Genomic DNA, 27,529 nt, shown 5'->3' with positions numbered 1-27,529 from the left:
AATAAACAGAGCAGGTGTTATAAACAGAGTGCAGGTGTTATAAACAGAGCAGGTGTTATAAACAGAGCAGGTGTTATAAACAGAGCAGGTGTTGTGAACAGCGCAGGTGTTGTGAACAGAGCAGGTGTTATGAACAGAGCAGGTGTTATAAACAGCGCAGGTGTTATGAACAGAGCAGGTGTTATAAACAGAGCAGGTGTTATGAACAGAGCAGGTGTTATGAACAGAGCAGGTGTTATAAACAGAGCAGGTGTTATAAACAGAGCAGGTGTTATGAACAGAGCAGGTGTTATGAACAGAGCAGGTGTTATGAACAGAGCAGGTGTTATGAACAGAGCAGGTGTTATAAACAGCAGGTGTTATGAACAGCGCAGGTGTTATGAACAGAGCAGGTGTTATGAACAGAGCAGGTGTTTTGAACAGAGCAGGTGTTATAAACAGAGCAGGTGTTATAAACAGAGCAGGTGTTATAAACAGAGCAGGTGTTATGAACAGAGCAGGTGTTGTGAACAGAGCAGGTGTTGTGAACAGAGCAGGTGTTGTGAACAGAGCAGGTGTTATAAACAGAGTGCAGGTGTTATAAACAGAGCAGGTGTTATAAACAGAGCAGGTGTTATGAACAGAGCAGGTGTTATAAACAGAGCAGGTGTTATAAACAGCGCAGGTGTTATGAACAGAGCAGGTGTTATAAACAGAGCAGGAGTTATGAACAGAGCAGGTGTTATGAACAGAGCAGGTGTTATGAACAGAGCAGGTGTTATGAACAGAGCAGGTGTTATAAACAGAGCAGGTGTTATAAACAGCGCAGGTGTTATAAACAGAGCAGGTGTTATAAACAGAGCAGGTGTTATAAACAGAGCAGGTGTTGTGAACAGCGCAGGTGTTGTGAACAGAGCAGGTGTTGTGAACAGAGCAGGTGTTGTGAACAGAGCAGGTGTTATAAACAGAGCAGGTGTTATAAACAGAGTGCAGGTGTTATAAACAGAGCAGGTGTTATAAACAGAGCAGGTGTAATAAACAGAGCAGGTGTTATAAACAGAGTGCAGGTGTTATAAACAGAGCAGGTGTTATAAACAGAGCAGGTGTTATAAACAGAGCAGGTGTTGTGAACAGCGCAGGTGTTGTGAACAGAGCAGGTGTTATGAACAGAGCAGGTGTTATAAACAGCGCAGGTGTTATGAACAGAGCAGGTGTTATAAACAGAGCAGGTGTTATGAACAGAGCAGGTGTTATGAACAGAGCAGGTGTTATAAACAGAGCAGGTGTTATAAACAGAGCAGGTGTTATAAACAGAGCAGGTGTTATGAACAGAGCAGGTGTTATGAACAGCGCAGGTGTTATGAACAGAGCAGGTGTTATAAACAGAGCAGGTGTTATAAACAGCGCAGGTGTTATGAACAGAGCAGGTGTTATGAACAGAGCAGGTGTTATAAACAGAGCAGGTGTTATAAACAGAGCAAGTGTTATGAACAGAGCAGGTGTTATGAACAGCGCAGGTGTTATGAACAGAGCAGGTGTTGTGAACAGAGCAGGTGTTGTGAACAGAGCAGGTGTTATAAACAGAGCAGGTGTTATAAACAGAGTGCAGGTGTTATAAACAGAGCAGGTGTTATAAACAGAGCAGGTGTTATGAACAGAGCAGGTGTTGTGAACAGAGCAGGTGTTGTGAACAGAGCAGGTGTTATAAACAGAGTGCAGGTGTTATAAACAGAGCAGGTGTTATAAACAGAGCAGGTGTTATGAACAGAGCAGGTGTTATAAACAGAGCAGGTGTTATAAACAGCGCAGGTGTTATGAACAGAGCAGGTGTTATAAACAGAGCAGGAGTTATGAACAGAGCAGGTGTTATGAACAGAGCAGGTGTTATGAACAGAGCAGGTGTTATGAACAGAGCAGGTGTTATAAACAGAGCAGGTGTTATAAACAGAGCAAGTGTTATAAACAGAGCAGGTGTTATGAACAGCGCAGGTGTTATGAACAGAGCAGGTGTTATGAACAGAGCAGGTGTTGTGAACAGAGCAGGTGTTATAAACAGAGCAGGTGTTATAAACAGAGTGCAGGTGTTATAAACAGAGCAGGTGTTATAAACAGAGCAGGTGTTATGAACAGAGCAGGTGTTATGAACAGAGCAGGTGTTGTGAACAGAGCAGGTGTTGTGAACAGAGCAGGTGTTATAAACAGAGTGCAGGTGTTATAAACAGAGCAGGTGTTATAAACAGAGCAGGTGTTATGAACAGAGCAGGTGTTATAAACAGAGCAGGTGTTATAAACAGCGCAGGTGTTATGAACAGAGCAGGTGTTATAAACAGAGCAGGAGTTATGAACAGAGCAGGTGTTATGAACAGAGCAGGTGTTATGAACAGAGCAGGTGTTATGAACAGAGCAGGTGTTATAAACAGAGCAGGTGTTATAAACAGCGCAGGTGTTATGAACAGAGCAGGTGTTATGAACAGAGCAGGTGTTATAAACAGAGCAGGTGTTATGAACAGAGCAGGTGTTATGAACAGAGCAGGTGTTATGAACAGCGCAGGTGTTATGAACAGAGCAGGTGTTATAAACAGAGCAAGTGTTATAAACAGAGCAGGTGTTATGAACAGAGCAGGTGTTATGAACAGAGCAGGTGTTGTGAACAGAGCAGGTGTTATAAACAGAGCAGGTGTTATGAACAGAGCAGGTGTTATGAACAGAGCAGGTGTTATGAACAGAGCAGGTGTTATGAACAGCGCAGGTGTTATAAACAGAGCAGGTGTTATAAACAGAGCAGGTGTTATAAACAGCGCAGGTGTTATGAACAGAGCAGGTGTTATAAACAGAGCAGGTGTTATAAACAGAGCAGGTGTTATGAACAGAGCAGGTGTTATGAACAGAGCAGGTGTTATAAACAGAGCAGGTGTTATAAACAGCGCAGGTGTTTGTGGCGAGGGGGGCGTGGTTTTGCGAAGTCTGTAGCAGGAGAGAAAGGAGGGGGCCGATCGGTGAGTAAGTAGGTCAAGTGAAAAATGATGAACACCTGTGTCTGATTGCAGTGATTGGTGTGGAGAGACCGGATATAAGCCAGCATGCGGGAGGAGATGGGAGAGAGAGTTGGACTGGAACCTCACCTGTACGCTGTGTTTTGTGGAAGCTGTGATTGTTATTTGTCCCGTTTTGTTATTGCTGTGCGTGGCACGGTGAATGCGCTACGTGCGCCCTTTTTGTTTATTTGTTTCTTGTGTTAAATAAAAGTGAGTGTTTCAGTCACGCCGACCCCTGTCTTCTTCCTTCCTTGCAATATAATATTGAACCTCGTTACACTGGTGCCGAAACCCGGGAAGGAAGAAGATCGCCGCCGCCATGCAGGCTCCGCCAGGAACGCCATTTGCGGACATCATCCAATCGCTCGCTGGTCTTCACCAGGAACAACATCAGCATCTGCTGGCCATAAAGGAGGAGCAGGACAAAAGGTTCGAGGCGCTCCTCCGAGGCCAGCATGAAGACCGCGAGCTGTTCCGGAGCTGGATAGACCGGGAGGTTAGGGCCGTCCCCCCATCGTACAAAGACTCGTCCTCGCCGATACCTCTCAACAAGATGGGGCCCCAGGATGACCCAGAGGCATTTCTGGAGCTGTTTGAGAGGTCGGCTGAGGACCGGGGATGGCCCTCGACGGACTGGCCAATGCGGCTGATACCCCTGCTGTCCGGAGAGGCGCAGGTGGCCGCGCACCAACTGCCAGTCCAGAATCTCCTGGTCTATCAGGATCTCAAGCGGGCCATTCTCCAGCGGGTTGGCCGGACTCCGGAACAACATCGCCGGAGGTTCAGGACGCTGAACCTCGAGGAGTCTGGTCGACCCTTCATCATGGCCCAACAGCTCCGGGACTCGTGCCGCAAGTGGCTGATGGCCGACGGAAGCGACGTCGAGGAAATCATCGATCGTGTGGTGCTGGAGCAGTTCGTGGCGCGGTTGCCAGCGCAGACCGCGCAGTGGGTCCAGTGCCACCGCCCGACGTCGCTGAACCAGGCCATCCAGCTGGCAGAGGACCAAATGGTGGCGTGCCCGGGGGTCGGCGAACCCCTACCATCTGCTTCTCTCTCTCTCTCTCTCTCTAACCCCCCTCCTAAGCCCTCTCCCCTTCCCAGGTACCGGGGGAATCTGCCACCGAGACCAGCTCCAAGGTGGAGGACAGGGGGTGCCGCAGAACCGGTATCTTCCCCCAGGCCTCTTCCCCGGGGAGGGGGCCCATCGAGGGGGGGATTCTCTCCCCAGGCTGCACTGCCTCTCTCTCCACGCCAATCCCTTGACCCGCTTCCTGCCACTGGAGCGGCGGGGAGGCCCGGGCCGGCTTGTTGGCGCTGCGGGGACCCGAGTCATTTTATCGACCGGTGTCCGGTGATGGAGGTGGGGACGCTGATCCGGGTCCCTGACGCGCCGCAAGCTGCCCCCGATCAAGCTGGCCTGTACCAAATACCCGTGAGTATAAAGGGGGGTACTTTTCAGGCTCTGGTGGATTCAGGCTGTAACCAAACCTCTATCCACCAAAGCCTGATTCAACCTAAGGCATTAGATAATGGCCGCATGGTTAAGGTACAGTGTGTGCACGGGGAAGTGGTGAATTATCCGGTGATGCCTGTGGATATTCAATTTAGGGGACAAAAGCATAGTGTGGAGGTGGCGATTAACCCGCACCTCCGGCATCCGCTGATTTTGGGGACAGATTGGCCAGCGTTTAATGAGTTATTGGGTCATTTATGTGCGGATGCTTCTTGGGTAAAAAAAGATAAGAGGAAGGTGGCGATTGCTCAGTTGGGAGAAGCTGATCCGGAACCTCTGGGTACTGGTTCAGGGGAACAGAGCGCACTGGAGAGAACCATCCTCACAGAGCGCGATGATTTTCCCCTGGAACAGTCCCAGGATGACACGCTGAAACATGCCTTTGATCAGGTTCGCTCTATCGACGGCCAGCTTCTCCACACGGACCAACCGCTCACCTATCCATATTTTACAATCATAAAAGATAAGTTGTATCGGGTAACCCAAGATGCCCAATCAAAGCAGGATACAACTCAGTTGTTGGTACCTAAAAGCCGTCGGGAAATGCTTTTCCAGACGGCTCATTCTAATCCAATGGCCGGGCATTTAGGACAAACCGCGACACTAAACCGTCTCATGGCCCGATTCTTTTGGCCGGGCAATCACGAGAATGTACGCAAGTGGTGTGCGTCTTGTCGTGAATGTCAGTTGGTGAATCCACCGGCCAACCCAAAAGCACCATTGTGCCCTATTCCGTTGATGCAGGTCCCCTTCGAACGAATTGGTATGGACCTCATCGGGCCATTAGAACGGTCAGCACGGGGACATCACTTTGCTTTAGTCCTGGTGGACTACGCAACGCGATATCCTGAAGCAGTTCCGCTTCGCAATATTTCCGCAAATAGTGTGGCGAGCGCTCTGTTTCAGCTAATCTCCCGGGTGGGAATCCCGAAAGAGATTCTCACCGATCAAGGCACGGCGTTTATGTCACGAACGATACGCGAACTTTACGGATTATTGGGCATTAAATCGATCCGGACCAGTGTCTATCACCCACAAACAGACGGGCTGGTCGAACGATTTAACCGCACTTTGAAATCCATGATTCGAAAGTTCGTACAAGAAGACGCCAAAAATTGGGATCGGTGGTTAGAACCCCTCTTGTTCGCTGTACGGGAGGTCCCGCAAGCCTCCACGGGGTTTTCCCCCTTCGAGCTTCTCTATGGGCGTCAGCCCCGCGGGGTGTTAGATGTCCTTAGGGAAACTTGGGAGGACGGACCTTCAGCTAGTAAAAATGAAATTCAGTATGTCCTGGACCTGAGAACAAAACTCCACACTTTGGGGCGGCTGTCACGGGAGAATTTGTTACAGGCTCAGGACAAGCAAAGTCGGCTGTACAACAGGGGGGCTAGACTGCGTCAATTCACACCGGGAGAGAAAGTGCTTGTATTACTTCCTACCTCTAGCTCAAAATTACTCGCAAAGTGGCAAGGACCTTTTGAGGTTACACGGCGATTTGGGGATCTTAACTATGAGGTAATACGAACAGATAGGGGCGGGGCACATCAAATTTACCACCTCAACCTGCTTAAAAAATGGTCTGAGGTGGAATCAGTGATGCTGGCGATGGTAGTGAGTGGAGAGGAGGATCTCGGTCCAGAGGCGAATGTCAAAACGAAATCTCTCGCCCTGGCCGCTGGGGGAGACCACCTCTCACCATCCCAACTCACTGATGTGCGGAATTTACAAGCAGATTTTGCTGATGTGTTCTCGCCCCTGCCTGGTCGGACGGACCTCATTCAACACCACGTTGAGACAGAGCCGGGCGTGGTGATTCGCAGCCGGCCGTATCGACTGCCAGAGCACAAAAAGAAAGTTGTGCAAAGCGAATTAGAGTCGATGCTGGAGTTGGGAGTAATAGAAGAATCTAACAGTGACTGGGCGAGCCCGATAGTTTTAGTTCCTAAAACGGACGGCTCGATCCGGTTCTGTGTAGATTACAGGAAGGTGAATGCTGTGTCGAAGTTCGACGCTTATCCAATGCCAAGGGTTGACGAATTGCTTGATCGGCTGGGTACTGCTCGATTTTATTCGACATTGGACTTAACCAAGGGATATTGGCAGATCCCCTTATCTCCATTATCCAAAGAAAAAACAGCTTTCACCACGCCGTTTGGGTTACACCAATTTGTCACTCTTCCTTTCGGGTTGTTCGGGGCTCCGGCAACGTTTCAGCGTCTGATGGACAGGATTCTCCGACCGCACGCTGCATATGCCGCTGCCTACTTGGATGATATCATCATCTATAGTGGTGACTGGCAGCGTCATATGCAGCAGGTGCGGGCTGTCCTGAAGACGCTGAGACGAGCTGGGCTCACGGCCAACCCGAAGAAGTGTGCAATTGGGCGGGTGGAAGTAAGATATCTGGGCTTCCACTTGGGTCATGGACAAGTGCGTCCCCAAATTGATAAGACAGCAGCGGTTGCGACTTGTCCGAGACCCAAGACCAAAAAGGAGGTTAGACAGTTCCTGGGGCTGGCGGGTTATTACAGAAGGTTTGTGCCTAATTATTCGGACCTCGCCAGCCCGCTGACTGATCTAACTAAAAAGGAGGTACCAGATACGGTCCAACGGACGGAGCAGTGTCAGCGGGCTTTTACCCAGATAAAGGCTGCTTTATGTGGTGGACCGCTCTTACATGCCCCTGACTTTTCTCTCCCTTTCATCCTACAGACCGACGCGTCGGACAGGGGGATGGGCGCGGTCCTGTCCCAGGAGGTAGAGGGTGAGGAGCGGCCGGTGCTGTACATCAGTCGGAAGCTCTCTAAGAGAGAGACGGTGTACAGCACCATAGAGAAGGAGTGTTTGGCCATCAGATGGGCCGTTCTCACCCTCCGCTATTACCTCTTGGGACGGGAGTTCACCCTCTGTTCGGACCACGCTCCCCTGCAGTGGCTCCACCGCATGAAGGATACCAACGCGCGGATCACTCGTTGGTATCTCGCTTTACAGCCTTTTAAGTTCAAGGTGATCCACAGGCCGGGTGTACAGATGGTTGTGGCTGACTTCCTCTCCAGGAGGAGGGGGGGGGAGGCTGCAGGCCGGATGGCTCCCCGGCCTGAGTCGGGCGGTGGGGGTATGTGGCGAGGGGGGCGTGGTTTTGCGAAGTCTGTAGCAGGAGAGAAAGGAGGGGGCCGATCGGTGAGTAAGTAGGTCAAGTGCAAAATGATGAACACCTGTGTCTGATTGCAGTGATTGGTGTGGAGAGACCGGATATAAGCCAGCATGCGGGAGGAGATGGGAGAGAGAGTTGGACTGGAACCTCACCTGTACGCTGTGTTTTGTGGAAGCTGTGATTGTTATTTGTCCCGTTTTGTTATTGCTGTGCGTGGCACGGTGAATGCGCTACGTGTGCCCTTTTTGTTTATTTGTTTCTTGTGTTAAATAAAAGTGAGTGTTTCAGTCACGCCGACCCCTGTCTTCTTCCTTCCTTGCAATATAATATTGAACCTCGTTACAGTGTTATAAACAGAGCAGGTGTTATAAACAGAGCAGGTGTTATAAACAGAGCAGGTGTTGTGAACAGAGCAGGTGTTGTGAACAGAGCAGGTGTTATAAACAGAGCAGGTGTTGTGAACAGAGCAGGTGTTGTGAACAGAGCAGGTGTTATAAACAGAGCAGGTGTTATGAACAGAGCAGGTGTTATAAACAGAGCAGGTGTTATAAACAGAGCAAGTGTTATGAACAGAGCAGGAGTTATGAACAGAGCAGGTGTTATGAACAGAGCAGGTGTTGTGAACAGAGCAGGTGTTATAAACAGAGCAGGAGTTATAAACAGAGCAGGTGTTGTGAACAGAGCAGGTGTTGTGAACAGAGCAGGTGTTATGAACAGAGCAGGTGTTGTGAACAGAGCAGGTGTTATAAACAGAGCAGGTGTTATAAACAGAGCAGGTGTTATAAACAGAGCAGGTGTTGTGAACAGAGCAGGTGTTATAAACAGAGCAGGTGTTATGAACAGAGCAGGTGTTGTGAACAGAGCAGGTGTTATAAACAGAGCAGGTGTTATGAACAGAGTGCAGGTGTTATGAACAGAGCAGGTGTTATGAACAGAGCAGGTGTTATAAACAGAGCAGGTGTTATGAACAGAGCAGGTGTTATAAACAGAGCAGGTGTTGTGAACAGAGCAGGTGTTATGAAAAGAGCAGGTGTTATGAACAGAGCAGGTGTTATGAACAGAGCAGGTGTTATGAACAGAGCAGGTGTTATGAACAGAGCAGGTGTTATAAACAGAGCAGGTGTTATAAACAGAGTGCAGGTGTTATGAACAGAGCAGGTGTTATGAACAGAGCAGGTGTTATGAACAGAGCAGGTGTTATGAACAGAGCAGGTGTTGTGAACAGAGCAGGTGTTGTGAACAGAGCAGGTGTTATAAACAGAGCAGGTGTAATGAACAGAGCAGGTGTTGTGAACAGAGCAGGTGTTATAAACAGAGCAGGAGTTATAAACAGAGCAGGTGTTGTGAACAGAGCAGGTGTTGTGAACAGAGCAGGTGTTATGAACAGAGCAGGTGTTGTGAACAGAGCAGGTGTTATAAACAGAGCAGGTGTTATGAACAGAGTGCAGGTGTTATGAACAGAGCAGGTGTTATAAACAGAGCAGGTGTTATAAACAGAGCAGGTGTTATGAACAGAGCAGGTGTTATGAACAGAGCAGGTGTTATAAACAGAGCAGGTGTTATAAACAGAGCAGGTGTTATGAACAGAGCAGGTGTTGTGAACAGAGCAGGTGTTGTGAACAGAGCAGGTGTTATAAACAGAGCAGGTGTAATGAACAGAGCAGGTGTTGTGAACAGTGCAGGTGTTATAAACAGAGCAGGAGTTATAAACAGAGCAGGTGTTGTGAACAGAGCAGGTGTTGTGAACAGAGCAGGTGTTATGAACAGAGCAGGTGTTGTGAACAGAGCAGGTGTTATGAACAGAGCAGGTGTTATAAACAGAGCAGGTGTTGTGAACAGAGCAGGTGTTATAAACAGAGCAGGTGTTATGAACAGAGCAGGTGTTGTGAACAGAGCAGGTGTTATAAACAGAGCAGGTGTTATGAACAGAGTGCAGGTGTTATGAACAGAGCAGGTGTTATAAACAGAGCAGGTGTTATAAACAGAGCAGGTGTTATAAACAGAGCAGGTGTTATGAACAGAGCAGGTGTTATAAACAGAGCAGGTGTTATAAACAGAGCAGGTGTTATGAACAGAGCAGGTGTTGTGAACAGAGCAGGTGTTATAAACAGAGCAGGTGTTATGAACAGAGTGCAGGTGTTATGAACAGAGCAGGTGTTATAAACAGAGCAGGTGTTATAAACAGAGCAGGTGTTGTGAACAGAGCAGGTGTTATAAACAGAGCAGGTGTTGTGAACAGAGCAGGTGTTATAAACAGAGCAGGTGTTGTGAACAGCGCAGGTGTTATCAACAGAGCAGGTGTTATAAACAGAGCAGGTGTTATAAACAGAGCAGGTGTTATAAACAGAGCAGGTGTTATGAACAGCGCAGGTGTTATGAACAGAGCAGGTGTTATGAACAGAGCAGGTGTTATGAACAGAGCAGGTGTTATGAACAGCAGGAGCTGGCTGAGAGAGTCCCGGGCTGCCGGAAAGTGCCGCTGCTAGATGCCCATGGTATGGAGCGAATTATGTGCCATAATTAAACAAACAAATCCAGCATTTTGCAAACAAACTTGATCTACTTTGCAAAGGAAAACTCGAAATGTGGATTTCTGTCTAGATATGCAATAAACATTTTGCAAAAGAAAACCTCAAAAAGGTTAATTATAGATAAAGTAAGACAGACACACACCCGTTCACCGGTCATTTTCCTCAGCTCTGGCAAAGGCAAGTTTCAAATCAGTGCTTCTCCCGGGAGACTAGCGCTAAATTAATCCGCTAGTCCATCTACTGTTCTAGAAGAGGAAGTTGCTCAACTGCATTTGTGAGAAAATCGAGCCGAGAGATCTCATAAAAAGCCAAGTGTCACACAATCATAACTGACAGATATGCATTTGTATGCACTAGATTTGGTATTTTTTCAAAGGTTACATGCAATTTGTAGGATGGTTTGTATTTATTTGTGAAGTATTATCTTGGCTCATTTATTTATATTTGTAAAACACAATACATATTTGTTACTCCACTGCATTTTCACTCAAACTGACATTTGTACTTGCACATTGCTTTCTGTTTGTTTGCGAGTCGAGTTTTCCTTTGTGAAGTAGATTGAGTTTGTTTGCAAAATGCTGGATTTGTTTGTTTAATTATGACACATAATTCGCTCCATACCCATGTCACTCATGAACACGCACGCGAAACCACGACACCTAGTGGTGATTTGGAGCGCGTGCGACTGAAAGAACTGTAGATGATATTGATTCTATTATGTTAGTTTGATCATTCCGATAAAGGCAGGGTTCACCAATCTCTGTCCTGGAGGGCCGGTGTCCTGCAGAGTTTGGTTCCAACCCCAATTAAACACACCTGAACCAGCTAATCAAGGTCTCACTAGTACTAGAAACTTTCAAACAGGTGTGTTGGAGCTGGTTGGAGCTAAACTCTGCAGGACAGCGGCCCTCCAGGACCGAGATTGGTGAACCCTGCGATAAGGTGTTTATGTGTGTGAATAATTTCTATTAGTAAATGTAAACCATTTCAAATGTATATTTATTTAAATAATTAGACATTTTATAAATGCACATGGATGAATTATATACATTTATAGATATGTCTGTACATGTTTATTTCTATCATATCACACTGGAAAGCCATAATCCACACGACTCTTTCTGTGTTTGATGACGCTGCAGCGCGGCTTAAAGTGCATAATGAACTGTGTGTGTGTGTGTGTGTGTGTGTGTGTGTGTGTGTGAGAGAGAGAGAGAGAGAGAGAGAGAGAGAGAGAGAGAGAGAGAGAGAGAGAGAGAGAGATCAACTGTGTGATCTCGTGCTGTCATGGTGAAACATCGCGATGGAATTCATGCGTTCTTGAAGTTTGTGCGGGTTTTCGTCAGTGAGTGGAGATGAAGATGAAGATGAGGGTCTCGCTGCTGCTGCTGATGGGCTTCTGTTGCGGATTCGTGTTTGGTGATCAGAATCATTCGGATCATCAGGTTCAGAGAGTTTTTCCAGTCATATCGATTAATTATGATTATGTTCAGATGCCGTTCGAGGTCTCGCTCTGGATTCTGCTCGCGTCACTCATGAAACTGGGTGAGAAACTACATCACAGTATTACAGTTAAACACTTTCATTATCATGATTATTATTATATCAGTTAATCACGAATATTGTAAGGATTAGTAGAAGTAAATGTTGCTGATCTGCTGTTTGTTTTGGCAACAGGTTTGTGTTTGTACTGATACTGTCTGAACTGTATGAGTTTCTGTCAAACAGAGATAACACATTTAAACAGGCATTACTCGCTCGTGTTAGTGTTGGGGTTAGTGTCAGTGTTGGGGTTAGTGTCAGTGTCAGTGTTAGTGTCAGTGTTAGTGTCAGTGTTGGGGTTAGTGTTGGGGTTAGTGTCAGTGTTGGGGTTAGTGTCAGTGTCAGTGTTAGTGTCAGTGTTAGTGTCAGTGTTGGGGTTAGTGTTGGGGTTAGTGTCAGTGTTAGTGTTGGGGTTAGTGTCAGTGTTGGGGTTAGTGTTAGTGTTAGTGTCAGTGTTGGGGTTAGTGTTAGTGTCAGTGTTGGGGTTAGTGTCAGTAGCCGCGTTTCCATTACCCTTCAAATTGCGCAAATTGAAATTGCGAATTAAAAATACGCTCAATGGAAACACGTCAATTTCGCAAAAACTCCCGTTTATCGCAAAAAAGTTTTTACGCTCTCATGAGGTGGTTTTTCAGGCAATTCGAAAAAGGAATATTTCGCAAACCTGCAATGGAAACAGTTTTTGCGCATTTAGTCACCTGACTTAGAAGACGCGGTGTGTTTGAGGTCCATGTATAGCTACGCAAATAGGCCTAATAATTATTTTATATTATTTTATTTTATTTTAACATTTAATAGGCTATATTTAGAAGACGCTTTTATGCAAAAAAAGGAACAAAGCTGAGTGTGGAGCGCGCACTGCATGGCACGGAGGCGCGGTCGCGAACACTTGCATTTTCCTATCAACAGTGGAAACAACTTAAAAATACTCTATCATTTCTGGTCATACAGAAAATAATAATACATTATTCTCAACTACTTTTATTTGTGTAAACTCACAATAACAAAATAAAACGTTGTGCTTTTGTAAAGTAAAAGAAAACAATCAGACGCACTTTCATGATCTCCGTAAACTGGAGCGCGAGAACTGAAACAAAATATAGGCTAAAGCTTGAAATGTCCACTTTAAAACGAACAAATTCGAATCGAAAGCTTTACCTTTATATGAAAGGTGCATTTCTCTCTAAAAGCGCATCTGCTTAAAAGCGGAGATGGAGATGTGATTTTAGCCAAAACAATAGTTTATTAATAATATTAATGGCTCTTCTCATTCAGCACTGCGGGAAAACATCAATTCCAGGTTCTAATTTGGCCTTAGAAAACCAGTAAAATCGACATGTTTTCCATATTAATTTGTGACTATTTTAAATGTTTAATAAAGGGGCAAAAAGTCATAAACAAACATCTGAAAATTCTTCGATAGGCCTATTTACTTTTTTTGCGCAGCAGCTGGTGTAGCCAGTTCAAATTAAAATTTGGGTGTTCAACTTTGCGTTTTAAAAAGACAACCGTTCATTTTTCGTTTTTCAATTAGGCTACGGGTTAAAAAAGGAAAAACGAATGGACACAAAATAGCCTACATGGATCGTTTGGACAGAATACGAGACAGAGTTTTTTATTAAATTCATTAAAAAATAATAATAATTAGACTATAGATACTGGATTCTAAATCTCAAAGAAATGCCACAATCAAAACCTCGGAGCAGAAATGAGGGCGAAACACCCAGAAACTCCATGTGTCGTTCGCATTATAGGGTCTTTCCCTGCCATTAATGCTTGGATAACACGCCACGTCTCCTTCCATTAATAATAATAATGTCTAATGCGGTGGCTGTGATATTATATAAACCAACGTCAGTTGCCGTGATTTTTGGAATGACTTATCGCGAGAGAAAAAAGGACGTTTTAGTCGCATAACATCGGTTAATGGAAACGCCGTCATTTCGCAATAGTTTTTTATCGATATTTAGATAATAGCGCAAAACATTTGCGCAAATCTGTAATGGAAACGCGGCTACTGTTAGTGTCAGTGTTGGGGTTAGTGTTGGGGTTAGTGTTAGTGTCACTAGCCGCGTTTCCATTACAGATTTGCGCAAATGTTTTGCGCTATTATCTAAATATCGATAAAAAACTATTGCGAAATGACGGCGTTTCCATTAACCGATGTTATGCGACTAAAACGTCTTTTTTTCTCTCGCGAGAAGTCATTCCAAAAATCACGGCAACGGACGTTGGTTATAATATCACAGCCACCGCATTAGACATTATTATTATTATTAATGTAAGGAGACGTGGCGTGTTATCCAAGCATTAATGACAGGGAAAGACCCCCGAACTACACATATAAGGAGTTTCCTCTGGGTGTTTCGCCCTCATTTCTGCTCCGATTGTGGCATTTCTTTGAGATTTAGAATCCAGTATTCCTATAGGCTAATTATTGTTTCTTTTATGAATTTAATAAAGAATTCTGTCTCGTATTCTGTCCAAACGATCCATGTAGGCTACTTTTGTGTCTATTTGTTTTTCCTTTTTTAACCCCTAATTGAAAAACGAAAAATGAACGGTTGTTGTCTTTTTAAAACGCAAAGTTGAACACCAAAATTTTAATTTGAACTGGATACACCAACTGCTGTGCTTTGTTTATGACTTTTTGCCCCTTTATTAAACATTTAAAATATTCACAAATTACTGTAATATGGAAAACATGTCGATTTGACTGGTTTTCTAAGGCCAAATTATAAACTGGAATTGATGTCTTTCCCGCAGTGCTGAATGAGAAGAGCCGTTAATATAATTAATAAACTATTGTTTTCTAAGTGTCGGCTAAAATCACATCTCCATCTCCGCTGTTAAGCAGATGCGCTTTTAGAGAGAAATGCAACTTTCATACGGATTAGCCTACATAATCAGAAGTATTAGCTTTCGATTCGAATTTGTTCGTTTTAAAGTGGACATTTCAAGCTTTAGCCTACATAGGCTATATTTTGTTTCAGTTCTCGCGCTCCAGTTTACGGAGATCATGAAAGTGCGTCTGATTGTTTCTTTTATTTTACAAAAGCACAGCGTTTTCTTATTATTGTGAGTTTACACAAATAAAAGTGGTTGAGAATAATGTATTATTATTTTCTGTCTGACCAGAAATGATAGAGTATTTTAAGTTGTTTCCACTGTTGATAGGAAAATGCAAGTGTTCGCGGCCGCGCCTCCGTGTCATGCAGTGCGCGCTCAACGCTCAGCTTTGTTCCTTTTTTGCATAAAAGCGTCTTCTAAATATAGCCTATTAAATGTTATAATAAAATAATATAAAATTATTATTATTTGCGTAGCTATACATGGACTTCAAACACACTGCGTCTTCTAAGTCAGGTGACTGTAAATGCGCAAAAACTGTTTCCATTGCAGTTTTGCGAAATATTCCTTTTTCGAATTGCCTGAAAAACCACCTCATGAGAGCGTAAAAACTTTTTTGCGATAAATGGGAGTTTTTGCAAAATTGACGCGTTTCCATTAAAGGAGAACTCCGGTCAATTTTAACATTGAGCTCATTTTTTTGTACATTTGGAGTGCTGTCAATACAGAGAACAACGACAAAAATCGGTGTTGCCTACACCGAGTTATTCTATTTTTAAAATTTGCACCCTGTTGACTTCAATAGGGCAAGTAGTAAGCCTGCTTTTTAGCCTCTTAACATCCTTTAAGTGTCATTACAAGTGCACAGAAAATGTGAGTGATTCTTTCCGAGTGAACACGGGTGGATTTGACTGCAGTAGATGTTAGAGATATTAATAAAAACGAAGTTAATTCAGCCAGCGCTCATGCCTTTGTTTACATCCTGTTTTCGGTGGAACGCCATAGTAATCGATTGTCGAGTTCACGCGCGTGATCATTGGTAACTAAACCTATGCGCGTGAACTCGACAATCGATTACTATGGCGTTCCACCGAAAACAGGATGTAAACAAAGGCATGAGCGCTGGCTGAATTAACTTCGTTTTTATTAATATCTCTAACATCTACTGCAGTCAAATCCACCCGTGTTCACTCGGAAAGAATCACTCACATTTTCTGTGCACTTGTAATGACACTTAAAGGATGTTAAGAGGCTAAAAAGCAGGCTTACTACTTGCCCTATTGAAGTCAACAGGGTGCAAATTTTAAAAATAGAATAACTCGGTGTAGGCAACACCGATTTTTGTCGTTGTTCTCTGTATTGACAGCACTCCAAATGTACAAAAAAATGAGCTCAATGTTAAAATTGACCGGAGTTCTCCTTTAAGCGTATTTTCAATTCGCAATTTCAATTTGCGCAATTTGAAGGGTAATGGAAACGCGGCTAGTGTCAGTGTTAGTTAGGGTTAGTGTTAGTGTTAGTGTCAGTGTCGGGGTTAGTGTCAGTGTTAGTTAGGGTTAGTGTTAGTGTAGGATTAGTGTTAGTGTTAGAGTAGGGTTATAGTGTTAGTGTCAGTGTCAGTGTTAGTTGGGTTAGTATGGGAGGCCTATGGGTATGGGAGGCCGTATGAGACGAAACCCACTGAAACACTTGCAATACACATTGAAAACTTACGATACACACTGAAACACTTGCGCTACACACTGAAACACTTGCGCTACACACTGAAACACTTGCGCTACACACTGAAACACTTGCCCATATATGTGAAACACTTGCGCGTACATGTGAAACACTATATATAAGTGCATATATATGAAAGACATGCGGTTACATATAAACTCTTTGCATATACCCTGTAATCGCCCACGTACTGTTGTACCTGCACAAAGACTGCACTTTTCAAACATTCGCGCGTGTGAGAGAGCACAAACATTTTCAGTGTGTCCGGAAGTCATTTCATTGCAACCGGAAGTTTGGTTCATTTGGAAACAGAAGCGCGGTTTATTTATCACTGTAAAGATGTACAATTCTTAGTTTCATTCATGGTAGTAACATGAAAAGTGAGCCATAATCTAGTCACTAGTGGAAAATTGCTGCAATCTCCGGGACAAACTAACACTTAATAACATGAAATTTGAACAAAAGCCACTAGATTTCAAACATAGCCCACAATTAGACATCATTTCAATGTATTTATTTATTTTGTTTAGCTATAGTAAGTGTGAGCTTAGTCATCAAGTGTCATGCCATTTAAATGAATGGAACTTTTTTTTTTTATGTAAGAAAAGGTCGAGAATAATTTGTAACCTTTGTCCAATTTCGATCTTGTCACAGCTCCCTGAAAACTATCAACAAAACGGACAACATCTGCTATTCTTACTTTTGTCAGATATATTATATATATATATATATTGCCACTGTTGCCTTTGGCTTGCTCAGTTGGGGATATTTTGGGGATATTTAATTTTATTTTATCAATCAATAAATTCCACTTGAAACAAACCTTGTTGTATTATTTTAATTTAATACTGTGAAGCTGCTTTGATATAATCTGTATTGTGAAAAGCGCTATACAAATATACTTGACTTGACTTGACTTGATATTAATGACAGAGAAAACAAGCTGTTCACAGTCCAAGTTACGAGGATTTCAAAAACAACATGGACTTTGGAATCCAAAACACTCAAGGTTTTGGAATGGAATAGAAGCTTGCCTTCAAAGCATTTGTTTCTTTTGTTTAGTATCGCAATATCGCAAGTGTTACAGTGTGTAGCACAAGTGTTTCAGTGTGTAGTGCGAGTGTTTCAGTGTGTAGCACAAGTGTTTCAGTGTGTGTCACAAGCGTTTCAGTGTGTATCGCAAGTGTTTCAGTGTGTATAGCAAGTGTTACAGTGTGTAGCACAAGTGTTTCAGTGTGTAGTGCAAGTGTTTCAGTGTGTAGCGCAAGTGTTTCAGTGTGTAGCGCAAGTGTTTCAGTGTGTGTCGCAAGTGTTTCAGTGTGTAGTGCGAGTGTTTCAGTGTGTAGCACAAGTGTTTCAGTGTGTAGTGCGAGTGTTACAGTGTGTAGCGCAAGTGTTTCAGTGTGTAGCGCAAGTGTTTCAGTGTGTGTCGCAAGTGTTTCAGTGTGTAGTGCGAGTGTTTCAGTGTGTAGCACAAGTGTTTCAGTGTGTAGTGCGAGTGTTTCAGTGTGTATCGCAAGTGTTTCAGTGTGTAGTGCGAGTGTTTCAGTGTGTAGTGCGAGTGTTTCAGTGTGTATCGCAAGTGTTTCAGTGTGTAGTGCGAGTGTTTCAGTGTGTAGCGCAAGCGTTTCAGTGTGTGTCGCAAGTGTTTCAGTGTGTAGTGCAAGTATTACAGTGTGTAGCGCGAGTGTTTCAGTGTGTATCGCAAGTGTTTCAGTGTGTAGTGCGAGTGTTTCAGTGTGTATCGCAAGTGTTTCAGTGTGTAGTGCGAGTGTTTCAGTGTGTAGCGCAAGTGTTTCAGTGTGTAGCGCAAGTGTTACAGTGTGTAGCGCAAGTGTTACAGTGTGTAGCACAAGTGTTTCAGTGTGTAGTGCGAGTGTTTCAGTGTGTAGCGCAAGTGTTTCAGTGGTGTCGCAAGTGTTTCAGTGTGTAGTGCGAGTGTTTCAGTGTGTAGCACAAGTGTTTCAGTGTGTAGTGCGAGTGTTTCAGTGTGTATCGCAAGTGTTTCAGTGTGTAGTGCGAGTGTTTCAGTGTGTAGTGCGAGTGTTTCAGTGTGTATCGCAAGTGTTTCAGTGTGTAGTGCGAGTGTTTCAGTGTGTAGCGCAAGCGTTTCAGTGTGTGTCGCAAGTGTTTCAGTGTGTAGCGCAAGTATTACAGTGTGTAGCGCGAGTGTTTCAGTGTGTATCGCAAGTGTTACAGTGTGTAGCGCGAGTGTTTCAGTGTGTATCGCAAGTGTTTCAGTGTGTAGCGCGAGTGTTTCAGTGTGTATCGCAAGTGTTTCAGTGTGTAGTGCGAGTGTTTCAGTGTGTAGCGCAAGCGTTTCAGTGTGTAGCGCGAGTGTTTCAGTGTGTAGCGCAAGTGTTACAGTGTGTAGCGCGAGTGTTTCAGTGTGTATCGCAAGTGTTTCAGTGTGTGTCGCAAGTGTTTCAGTGTGTAGCGCAAGTATTACAGTGTGTAGCGCGAGTGTTTCAGTGTGTATCGCAAGTGTTTCAGTGTGTAGTGCGAGTGTTTCAGTGTGTATCGCAAGTGTTTCAGTGTGTAGTGCGAGTGTTTCAGTGTGTAGCGCAAGTGTTTCAGTGTGTAGCGCAAGTGTTACAGTGTGTAGCGCAAGTGTTTCAGTGTGTAGCGCAAGTGTTACAGTGTGTGTCACAAGTGTTTCAGTGTGTAGTGCGAGTGTTTCAGTGTGTAGCGCAAGTGTTACAGTGTGTAGCGCGAGTGTTTCAGTGTGTATCGCAAGTGTTTCAGTGTGTGTCGCAAGCGTTTCAGTGTGTGTCGCAAGCGTTTCAGTGTGTGTCGCAAGCGTTTCAGTGTGTGTCACAAGTGTTTCAGTGTGTGTCACAAGCGTTTCAGTGTGTATCGCAAGTGTTTCAGTGTGTAGCGCGAGTGTTTCAGTGTGTATCGCAAGTGTTTCAGTGTGTATCGCAAGTGTTTCAGTGTGTGTCGCAAGCGTTTCAGTGTGTGTCGCAAGCGTTTCAGTGTGTGTCACAAGTGTTTCAGTGTGTGTCACAAGCGTTTCAGTGTGTATCGCAAGTGTTTCAGTGTGTGTCGCAAGCGTTTCAGTGTGTGTCGCAAGCGCTTCAGTGTGTGTCGCAAGTGTTTCAGTGTGTGTCGCAAGCGTTTCAGTGTGTAGCGCAAGTGTTTCAGTGTGTGTCGCAAGTGTTTCAGTGTGTATCGCAAGTGTTTCAGTGTGTATCGCAAGTGTTTCAGTGTGTGTCACAAGTGTTTCAGTGTGTGTCACAAGTGTTTCAGTGTGTGTCACAAGTGTTTCAGTGTGTGTCACAAGCGTTTCAGTGTGTCGCAAGTGTTTCAGTGTGTGTCACAAGTGTTTCAGTGTGTGTCAGTGTGTGTCGCAAGTGTTTCAGTGTGTGTCGCAAGCGTTTCAGTGTGTCACAAGTGTTTCAGTGTGTGTCACAAGTGTTTCAGTGTGTGTCACAAGCGTTTCAGTGTGTCACAAGTGTTTCAGTGTGTGTCACAAGTGTTTCAGTGTGTGTCACAAGTGTTTCAGTGTGTGTCACAAGCGTTTCAGTGTGTCACAAGTGTTTCAGTGTGTGTCACAAGCGTTTCAGTGTGTGTCACAAGTGTTTCAGTGTGTGTCACAAGCGTTTCAGTGTGTCGCAAGTGTTTCAGTGTGTATCGCAAGTGTTTCAGTGTGTATCGCAAGCGTTTCAGTGTGTGTCACAAGTGTTTCAGTGTGTCACAAGTGTTTCAGTGTGTGTCACAAGTGTTTCAGTGTGTGTCGCAAGTGTTTCAGTGTGTCGCAAGTGTTTCAGTGTGTGTCGCAAGCGTTTCAGTGTGTCGCAAGTGTTTCAGTGTGTGTCACAAGTGTTTCAGTGTGTCACAAGTGTTTCAGTGTGTATCGCAAGCGTTTCAGTGTGTAGCGCAAGCGTTTCAGTGTGTGTCACAAGTGTTTCAGTGTGTCACGAGTGTTTCAGTGTGTGTCACGAGTGTTTCAGTGTGTGTCACAAGTGTTTCAGTGTGTGTCACAAGCGTTTCAGTGTGTGTCGCAAGTGTTTCAGTGTGTGTCGCAAGTGTTTCAGTGTGTGTCGCAAGTGTTTCAGTGTGTGTCGCAAGTGTTTCAGTGTGTGTCGCAAGTGTTTCAGTGTGTGTCGCAAGTGTTTCAGTGTGTATCGCAAGTGTTTCAGTGTGTGTCACAAGCGTTTCAGTGTGTATCGCAAGCGTTTCAGTGTGTGTCACAAGTGTTTCAGTGTGTGTCACAAGCGTTTCAGTGTGTGTCACAAGCGTTTCAGTGTGTGTCGCAAGCGTTTCAGTGTGTGTCGCAAGTGTTTCAGTGTGTGTCGCAAGTGTTTCAGTGTGTATCGCAAGCGTTTCAGTGTGTGTCGCAAGTGTTTCAGTGTGTGTCACAAGCGTTTCAGTGTGTATCGCAAGCGTTTCAGTGTGTGTCACAAGAGTTTCAGTGTGTGTCACAAGTGTTTCAGTGTGTGTCACAAGCGTTTCAGTGTGTATCGCAAGCGTTTCAGTGTGTAGCGCAAGTGTGTCGCAAGTGTTTCAGTGTGTCACAAGTGTTTCAGTGTGTGTCGCAAGTGTTTCAGTGTGTGTCACAAGCGTTTCAGTGTGTGTCGCAAGTGTTTCAGTGTGTGTCGCAAGCGTTTCAGTGTGTGTCACAAGCGTTTCAGTGTGTGTCACAAGTGTTTCAGTGTGTAGCGCGAGTGTTTCAGTGTGTAGCACAAGTGTTTCAGTGTGTGTCGCAAGTGTTTCAGTGTGTGTCGCAAGCGTTTCAGTGTGTATCGCAAGCGTTTCAGTGTGTAGCGCAAGTGTGTCGCAAGTGTTTCAGTGTGTCACAAGTGTTTCAGTGTGTGTCGCAAGTGTTTCAGTGTGTGTCACAAGCGTTTCAGTGTGTGTCGCAAGTGTTTCAGTGTGTGTCGCAAGCGTTTCAGTGTGTGTCACAAGCGTTTCAGTGTGTGTCACAAGTGTTTCAGTGTGTAGCGCGAGTGTTTCAGTGTGTAGCGCGAGTGTTTCAGTGTGTAGCGCAAGTGTGTCGAAAGTGTTTCAGTGTGTCACAAGTGTTTCAGTGTGTGTCGCAAGTGTTTCAGTGTGTGTCACAAGCGTTTCAGTGTGTGTCGCAAGTGTTTCAGTGTGTGTCACAAGTGTTTCAGTGTGTGTCACAAGTGTTTCAGTGTGTGTCACAAGCGTTTCAGTGTGTGTCGCAAGTGTTTCAGTGTGTGTCGCAAGCGTTTCAGTGTGTGTCACAAGCGTTTCAGTGTGTGTCACAAGTGTTTCAGTGTGTAGCGCGAGTGTTTCAGTGTGTAGCGCAAGTGTGTCGCAAGTGTTTCAGTGTGTCACAAGTGTTTCAGTGTGTGTCGCAAGTGTTTCAGTGTGTGTCACAAGCGTTTCAGTGTGTGTCGCAAGTGTTTCAGTGTGTGTCACAAGTGTTTCAGTGTGTGTCACAAGCGTTTCAGTGTGTGTCGCAAGTGTTTCAGTGTGTGTCGCAAGCGTTTCAGTGTGTGTCGCAAGCGTTTCAGTGTGTGTCACAAGTGTTTCAGTGTGTAGCGCGAGTGTTTCAGTGTGTGTCACAAGTGTTTCAATGTGTCACAAGTGTTTCAGTGTGTGTCGCAAGCGTTTTAGTGTGTGTCACAAGCGTTTTAGTGTGTATGTCTGTCAAATGTCTGTACAAGTCTAATGTGAATACGTAAGTGTTTCAATGTGTTTCGTCCCATACGGCCTCCCATAGGTTAGGGTTAGTTCAGGCCTTTAGTTTATTCTTTGTATTTGTTGTGAGTGGCTCTTTTTCTCTCTGACCTCGTTATGAGAGTTTATCTGAGTCTCCAGCTGCATTGAAGAAGTGTGTGTGAGGAGATAGAGCTCTCACACACACACACACACACTCTCTCTCTCTCTCTCTCTCTCTCTCTCTCTCTCTCTCTCTCACACACGCACACACACACACACACTCTCTCTCTCTCTCTCACTCTCACTCTCTCTCACACACACACGCACGCACGCACGCACGCACGCACGCACACACACACACACACACACACACACACAGCATAACAGTGAAAACTAATGCCATGTTTCCTAATGATATCTCCTAATGGCAGCCTAAAACTAAATCTGAGCCCTGGCTTAATGTCATGACTCATGCTGCCAGACGTGAGTGCCGTAGAGCTGAGCGCAAGTGGAAGAAGGACAAACTGCAGGTGTCTCTTCAAATATTAAGGGATTGCTGGCGTCATTACCAGGAAACTGTGAAAGATGCTAAAAGAAAACATTTCTCAGATATTATTCTGGCAAATTGTCACAAGCCTCGTGTTTTGTTTAACACCATTGACTCACTTTTAAATGCCCCGCAGAATGCTTGTATGGAGGCATCCCCTGCTATGTGTGAAAATTTCCTTTGCTTTTTTATTGATAAGGTCACTTCTATTAGATCTCAAATTGCACCTCCAGCTTCAGACCCTTCAATCTCTGTCCCCTGCTCGGCTGTCTTTTATCATTTTGAGCCGGTGACTTTTTCTTTTTTTAGAGGAGGTTGTTGGTCACTTGAAGCCCTCGGGTTCTCCAAATGATGCTGTCCCCCCTCGACTATTTAAGGAGGTTTTCCCCACTGTAGGACCATCTGTTGTTGCAGTTATAAATAGTAGTCTGACCTCGGGTGTGGTCCCTGAAATTTTAAAACATGCAGTAGTTCAACCTCTGATTAAAAAACCTGCTCTAGATCCGTCAGTTCTTGCTAATTTCAGGCCTATTTCCAAATTGCCTTTCCTTTCAAAAATACTGGAGAAGATTGTGCACAGTCAATTATTGGCCTTTTTGGAAGAACATAATATACTAGAGGTTTTCCAGTCCGGCTTTAAAACCTTGCACAGCACCGAAACCGCTATTTTAAGAGTTTTTAATGATATCTTTTTAGCGACTGACTCTGGTGACTGTGTTATCCTTGTGCTTTTAGATCTAACTGCTGCATTTGACACAGTGGATCATGAAATATTGATTTCACGTTTAAGGCAGTGGGTGGGCATCAGTGGCATAGCACTGGAGTGGTTTAGGTCATACTTAGCGGATTGAACTTTTTGTGTTAGCGTAGGTGACTCTGTATCCTCCTCTGCTCCTCTCTTGTGTGGGGTCCCACAGGGCTCAGTCCTCGGCCCTCTACTTTTCTCTCTGTATTTGCTTCCACTTGGTTCCATACTTAGAAAATACGGCATTTCATTCCACTGTTATGCAGATGACAGTCAGATTTATGTGCCTCTTAAAAAGAAAAATGATAACTCTGTTGGACAACTACTCAATTGTCTCGACGACATAAAGGCCTGGATGGCGCTGAACTTTTTAAATTTTAATGATAAAAAAACAGAAGTGATGGTTTTTGGAGGCACCACTGGGACCCCGCCTGTAGATCTGGGCTCCTTGGCACCCTTTATTACATCTAGCATTACAAACCTAGGAGTTAAAGTGGACCCTGAGCTTAAATTTGACAGTCAGATCAAAGCTGTTGTCAAATCAAGCTTCTTTCAGTTGAGGCAGCTGGCCAAAATAAAGCCAATTCTGTCAAGACAACATTTTGAAAATGTAATCCACGCCTTTGTAACTACACGGCTGGACTACTGTAATTCACTATATGTGGGGGTTAGTGGGTCCTCCATCACCCGTCTCCAGATGATACAAAATGCAGCAGCACGTCTTTTAACGGGCACACGTAAACATGAGCACATTTCCCCTATTTTAGCTTCATTACACTGGCTGCCTATTCAATTTAGGATCCATTTTAAAATTCTGTTATTTGCTTTTAAATCACTAAATGGTCTTGCCCCGCCATACCTATCTGAGCTTCTACATTCTTATAAACCCGTCCGCGCTCTCAGGTCAGATGATCAGCTGCTCCTGACTGTGCCTAAAACTAAGCGTAAGCTCAGAGGGGACCGTGCCTTTGCTGTGTCTGCCCCTAAACTGTGGAATGATCTGCCTTTGAATGTTAAGCAGGCCTCTTCTTTATCTGTTTTTAAAACCCTTCTTAAAACCCATCTTTTCTCTCTGGCTTTTGACACCTAATAAGATGTCGACTTCATTCACTTGATTTAATTTGTTACTTTGAATGTTTTTATTGTGTGGTTATTAATTGTACATGTGTTTGTTTATTTTTCTGTACAGCACTTTGGTCAACTTTGGTTGTTGTAAAGTGCTTAACAAATAAAGTTGGTATGGTATGGTATGGTAGCATGTACAGAGTGAACAGCAGCGGTCCTAGTACTGAGCCTTGTGGTACACCATACTGAACTTGTGATCGATGAGACATCTCTTCATTTACTGCTACAAACTGATAACGGTCAGATAAGTATGATTTAAACCATGCTAATGCAATTCCACTAATGTCAACATAATTTTCGAGTCTATTTAAAAGAATGTTGTGGTCGATAGTGTCAAATGCAGCACTAAGATCGAGTAACACTAATAGAGAGACACAACCACGATCAGATGATAAGAGCAAAGCATTTGTGACTCTAATGAGAGCTGTCTCGGTACTATGGTACGGTCTAAATCCGGACTGAAAATTCTCAGATATCATTTCTTTCAAGAAAGGAACACAGTTGTGAGGATACCGCCTTTTCTAGTATCTTTGACAGAAAAGGTAGATTCGAGATCGGCCTGTAATTGACTAATTCTGTAGGATCAAGTTGCGGTTTTTTAACAAGCGGTTTAATCATAGCCAGCTTAAAGGTTATTGGTACGTATCCTAATGACAAAGATGAATTAATGATATTAAGAAGAGGATCTGTGACCTCTGGGAGCATCTCTTTCAGTAGCTTAGTTGGTATAGGGTCTAACATACATGTTGTCGATTTAGATCAGGGTTCACCAATCTCGGTCCTGGAGGGCCGCTGTCCTGCAGAGTTTAGCTCCAACCCCAATTAAACACACCTGAACCAGCTAATCAAGGTCTCACTAGGCATACTAGGAACTTTCAGACAGGTGTGTTGGAGCTGGTTGGAGCTAAACTCTGCAGGACAGCGGCCCTCCAGGACCGAGATTGGTGAACCCTGATTTAGATGATTTAATGATTGAATGAATTTTTCCTCAGGGAGACTACAATGCTCTCCCTGATGCGATACTGTAGTAGACGGTTGCATACATAGTTATAATTTTCTCTCTAATATAAAAGAGAGATTACTGTGTCATTACTGCTGTGCTGTTCGGAAACATTTGGGGTTGAAGCTTTATTTCTCGTTAGTTTAGCCACTGTTTAAAATAAATACCTAAGGATGTGTTTGTTTTCTTCTAGGATGGGTGAAAAAAAGATCTAGCAGCTTTTAAGGCCTCTCTGTATGCAATCGAACTCTCCTTCCACTAAATGCGATAAACCTCTAGTTTTGTTTTCTTCCAGTAGCGCTCCATTTTTCTGGCTGCTCTCTTAAGGGCCTGAGTGTGCTCGTTGTACCACGGCGTTGGACTATTTTCTTTAATCTTCTGTAAGCGCAACGGAGCAACTAGGGCTGGGCGATATATTGCATAACATTGTTAGGCGCATCTCGTCAGTAAAGCCGGTTCCTTGATTAGTAGTAAATCGCCATCACCTGCTTTCAGATGGAGTTGCATTCACTACAAAGAGCCGTAGTTCACTGACAAGCTGAGCCATATCGCATTAATTATCGCAGGCGATACATCAGCGATATTAATGCGATATGGCTCAGCTTGTCAGTTAACTACGGCTCTTTGTAGTGAATGCCGCTGATCAGGAAGATCACCAACAATTAGGCCTTTATCTGCAGCCAGTACTAACTCTAATAGAAAATCAGCAATCAGGCTCTTAATGCATCGTCTGTGTGTGTCTGTCTGTCTGTCTGTGTGTGTGTGTGTGTGTCTGTGTGTCTGTGTGTCTGTGTGTCTGTGTGTCTGTCTGTCTGTCTGTCTGTCTGTCTGTCTGTGTGTGTGTGTGTGTGTGTGTGTGTGTGTGTGTGTCTGTGTCTGTGTCTGTGTGTGCGTGTGTGTGTGTGTGTGTGTGGTCAGGCTTCCACCTGATCCCGCATGTGTCCGCTGTGGTTCCTGAGAGCTGTCTGCTGATCGTGGTGGGGCTGCTGGTCGGGGGTCTGATCCGTGTGCTGGGCGGGAATGTTCCGGTCCTCGACTCTCAGCTCTTCTTCTTGTGTCTGCTGCCGCCCATCATCCTGGACGCCGGATACTTCCTTCCCATCAGGCCTTTCTCCGAGAACGCCGGCACCATCCTGATGTTCGCGGTGGTGGGGACGCTGTGGAACGCGTTCTTCATGGGTGCGGTGCTGTACGGTGTGTGTCGGCTGGAGGAGCGCCTGGCCTCGGTGGATCTGCTGTCCTGTCTGCTGTTCTCCTCCATCGTCTCCGCCGTGGATCCCGTGGCGGTGCTCGCCGTCTTCCAGGAGATACACATCAACGAGCTTCTGCACATTCTAGTGTTCGGGGAGTCTCTGCTGAACGACGCCGTGACGGTGGTGAGAATGACGAATCTGCAGCTGAAACCTTTCAAGAGTTTCCCAAACTGTCCCTCGTCTTCATCAGTCAGAAGCTCGATCTTACAGATCAGTGAAAACATCACAGTGTTTCACTCAGGCCATCCTTAAAAATATTTTGGTTTGCAGTAACAGCAAAAAAAAAAAAAAAAAAGGTCCTTAGGTAGGTCTATATTTTTTCTTGCAAGATTCAATGTAAAAAAAAAAAAAGTACAATTTTGCTCATGGTGATTACGTAGGTATGAATTTAAACAAATTTGCATATCGTGACGTCACTGACAGTTTTTCCAGAACTTCGTGCCAAGTTAAAGCGGTGTCGAGAGAAAAAAGAGAGAGATATTGAGATTTTTTTTATTTTTATTAAATAACATTTGAAAAACCTGTATAAACTGAACACGAAAGAACAATATTAACTATTGAGCGGTGGTGACGTGTTCATGTAACATGTGAGGGTGGCGCTGCCAATAACGCATCTAAAAGCTGTCACAAAGAACCGGCAAAAGTAATGATTATGAATATGTCAAATATAGCAAGGAGACGTTTCAATTGTTTATTAATAAACTAGTGTTTTCTGTGTCAGTGTCGGCTGCAAAGATGAAGTTGACGATGCTGACTCGCGATCTTCGCAGTAGTGAACGCGCCAGAGAGAAATGCACATTTCATACGGATTGCATAAGCAGAGAGCAGTCTGTTTTCTTTAGTTTTGAATTGTTCTGTTTAAAAGTAGACATTTCAAGCTTTCTATAGATATATGTCTCAGG

General features: G+C 44.5%; 1 protein-coding gene across 1 annotated transcript in view; it reads left to right on the top strand.

Annotated features, from left to right (window-relative positions):
• The first annotated feature begins 11,370 nt into the window (after positions 1 to 11,370).
• slc9a1b (solute carrier family 9 member A1b) overlaps positions 11,371 to 27,529 on the top strand; it is a 63,877-nt gene continuing 47,718 nt past the window's right edge. The window contains exons 1-2 of the mRNA XM_079877878.1: positions 11,371 to 11,760; positions 26,293 to 26,750. Of these exons, the coding sequence (XP_079734004.1) occupies positions 11,571 to 11,760; positions 26,293 to 26,750 (648 nt within the window). The 5' untranslated portion in view covers positions 11,371 to 11,570. The remainder of the gene's footprint in view (positions 11,761 to 26,292; positions 26,751 to 27,529) is intronic.

The sequence above is a fragment of the Squalius cephalus genome, assembly GCF_949319135.1.
Source record: "Squalius cephalus genome assembly, chromosome: 8".
In the NCBI taxonomy this organism is placed as follows: domain Eukaryota; kingdom Metazoa; phylum Chordata; class Actinopteri; order Cypriniformes; family Leuciscidae; genus Squalius; species Squalius cephalus.
The sequence above is the reverse complement of the archived record's forward strand: the minus strand, read 5'-3'. Positions and strand labels throughout refer to the sequence as shown.